Source organism: Amphimedon queenslandica, unplaced genomic scaffold, assembly GCF_000090795.2.
Source record: "Amphimedon queenslandica unplaced genomic scaffold, v1.1 AMPQUscaffold_12484, whole genome shotgun sequence".
Classification (NCBI taxonomy): Eukaryota; Metazoa; Porifera; class Demospongiae; order Haplosclerida; family Niphatidae; genus Amphimedon; species Amphimedon queenslandica.
Window position 1 is genome coordinate 12,454 of NW_003547279.1, and position 1,608 is coordinate 14,061.

General features: G+C 33.1%; 1 protein-coding gene across 1 annotated transcript in view; it reads right to left on the reverse strand.

The window, feature by feature from the left end:
* Positions 1-1,602, reverse strand: part of LOC105314825 (uncharacterized) — a 3,317-nt gene extending 1,715 nt beyond the window's left edge. Inside the window, exons 1-8 of the mRNA XM_020003900.1 lie at positions 1,592-1,602; positions 1,499-1,542; positions 1,055-1,155; positions 889-975; positions 714-817; positions 507-644; positions 385-427; positions 107-232 (exon numbers count right to left, since the gene is read on the reverse strand). Of these exons, the coding sequence (XP_019859459.1) occupies positions 107-232; positions 385-427; positions 507-644; positions 714-817; positions 889-942 (465 nt within the window). The 5' untranslated portion in view covers positions 943-975; positions 1,055-1,155; positions 1,499-1,542; positions 1,592-1,602. The remainder of the gene's footprint in view (positions 1-106; positions 233-384; positions 428-506; positions 645-713; positions 818-888; positions 976-1,054; positions 1,156-1,498; positions 1,543-1,591) is intronic.
* Between the last annotated feature and the right edge of the window lie 6 nt (positions 1,603-1,608).

Consider the following 1,608-nt stretch of genomic DNA (forward strand, 5'->3'; position numbering starts at 1 on the left):
ATATGTACATGAATGTCTTTGGTGGGTTGTTGCTAACTATTACAGGTAATTGTATTTCTCCATAAAGTAAGTACATAATAATAATGATACATTAGTATACTCTTACTGTGAATGATGATAATCCAATGTCATATGCAGGATGGACCTCAAAGTCTCCTGGTTCGTGTTTCCATAGCAACTCACCAGTCTTACCGCTAACAGCATAAGTACAATAATGACCCAACGACTCCAACTAAAGAATAATAATAATAATAATAATAATAATAATAATAATAATAATAATAATAATAATAATGTAATTTAATAATATTTAAAATGTAAAACTTAAAATATGTGTACATGTATTCAAATTAAAATTCTATTATAAAGTACAAAATGTTTTACTTTTTGATGCTCCATCTTTTCCTGTTCTGCTCCTCTTCTCATCCTATCACAAATAAACATTGAAAATAATAAAATATGTGCAGCATTCAATTTCACTCTCTCTCTCCCTCTAAGCCTCTTACCTTCTCTTATCACTATCTCCTCCAATATTATCATTATTATTATTATTGTCATAGTTTCCATTAATTCTTCCTCCTACTAGTATAACTCCAGCTGGACTCTTCTTGATGCTAATGGCCGACACTAACAAACTAGCTTCACTATAAGAGGAGGGGACAGTTATTACAATATTAATTAAAGATGTGCATTAATTAGAATACTGTCGTCACCTGGAAATTGGGATTTCCTTTTCGTTCAGTTTTTGGCTCCACATCAGTTTGAGGTTGTGATTATAACAACTGAGCGTCCAATCAGAATACAGTACTGCTATGACCTAATATAAATAAATAAATACATGAGAACATGTATATGTACATGTATTTCTTCTTCTCTCTCTCTCCTAACCTGCTTGCGTACTTGTACCACTGACTGGTATGGTTGTAGGAAACCGGTTGTCATAGCAACAACATGTGATGTCTTTGACAATGACACCTAAACAAAACATCTTAATCCTCTCTCTCTTCTCTCTCTCTCCCTCCCTCCCTCCTCCCCCCCTCTCCCTCTCTCTTACATTCTTATTACTGTGTCTGATCCCATGGTGTCCAAGATAAGAAGGTGTATAATGGCGTGAGTATACATTGAGTATCTTATCAGCACTGACTAGTATAACATCTAGTAATGGAGGGAGGAAGAGAAGAGAAACAAGTAATTAAAATATACATGTACATGTACATTTAAGTAAAAAGGGGCTACTTTGTCTGTGTTAAAGTTTATTCTTATAAAGAATAAGAATAAAAATACATAAGGCTATAGCCCATGGAATAAAAAATGGTCATCCTTCCCTAGGTAAAGATGAGGTCTTCTAAGAAGTGTACAAAGCACACATGCAGGTACATGTAGGGAGTTCATTTTGTGGTAAGAAAAATATCTTAATGACAACAAGGCCAATTCTGTGAATGTTGACTGCATTAACTAGTTACATGTACATATTTTTAATATTATCTTATAGCATTACCTGTTTGTCCATCACTTTCCAAATCAGTTACAATAGGCAAAGGACTGAATAAAGAATTTCAAAATAATGACACCATTAAGAATTTTTCCTTACAGTTTTTCATTTCTAAG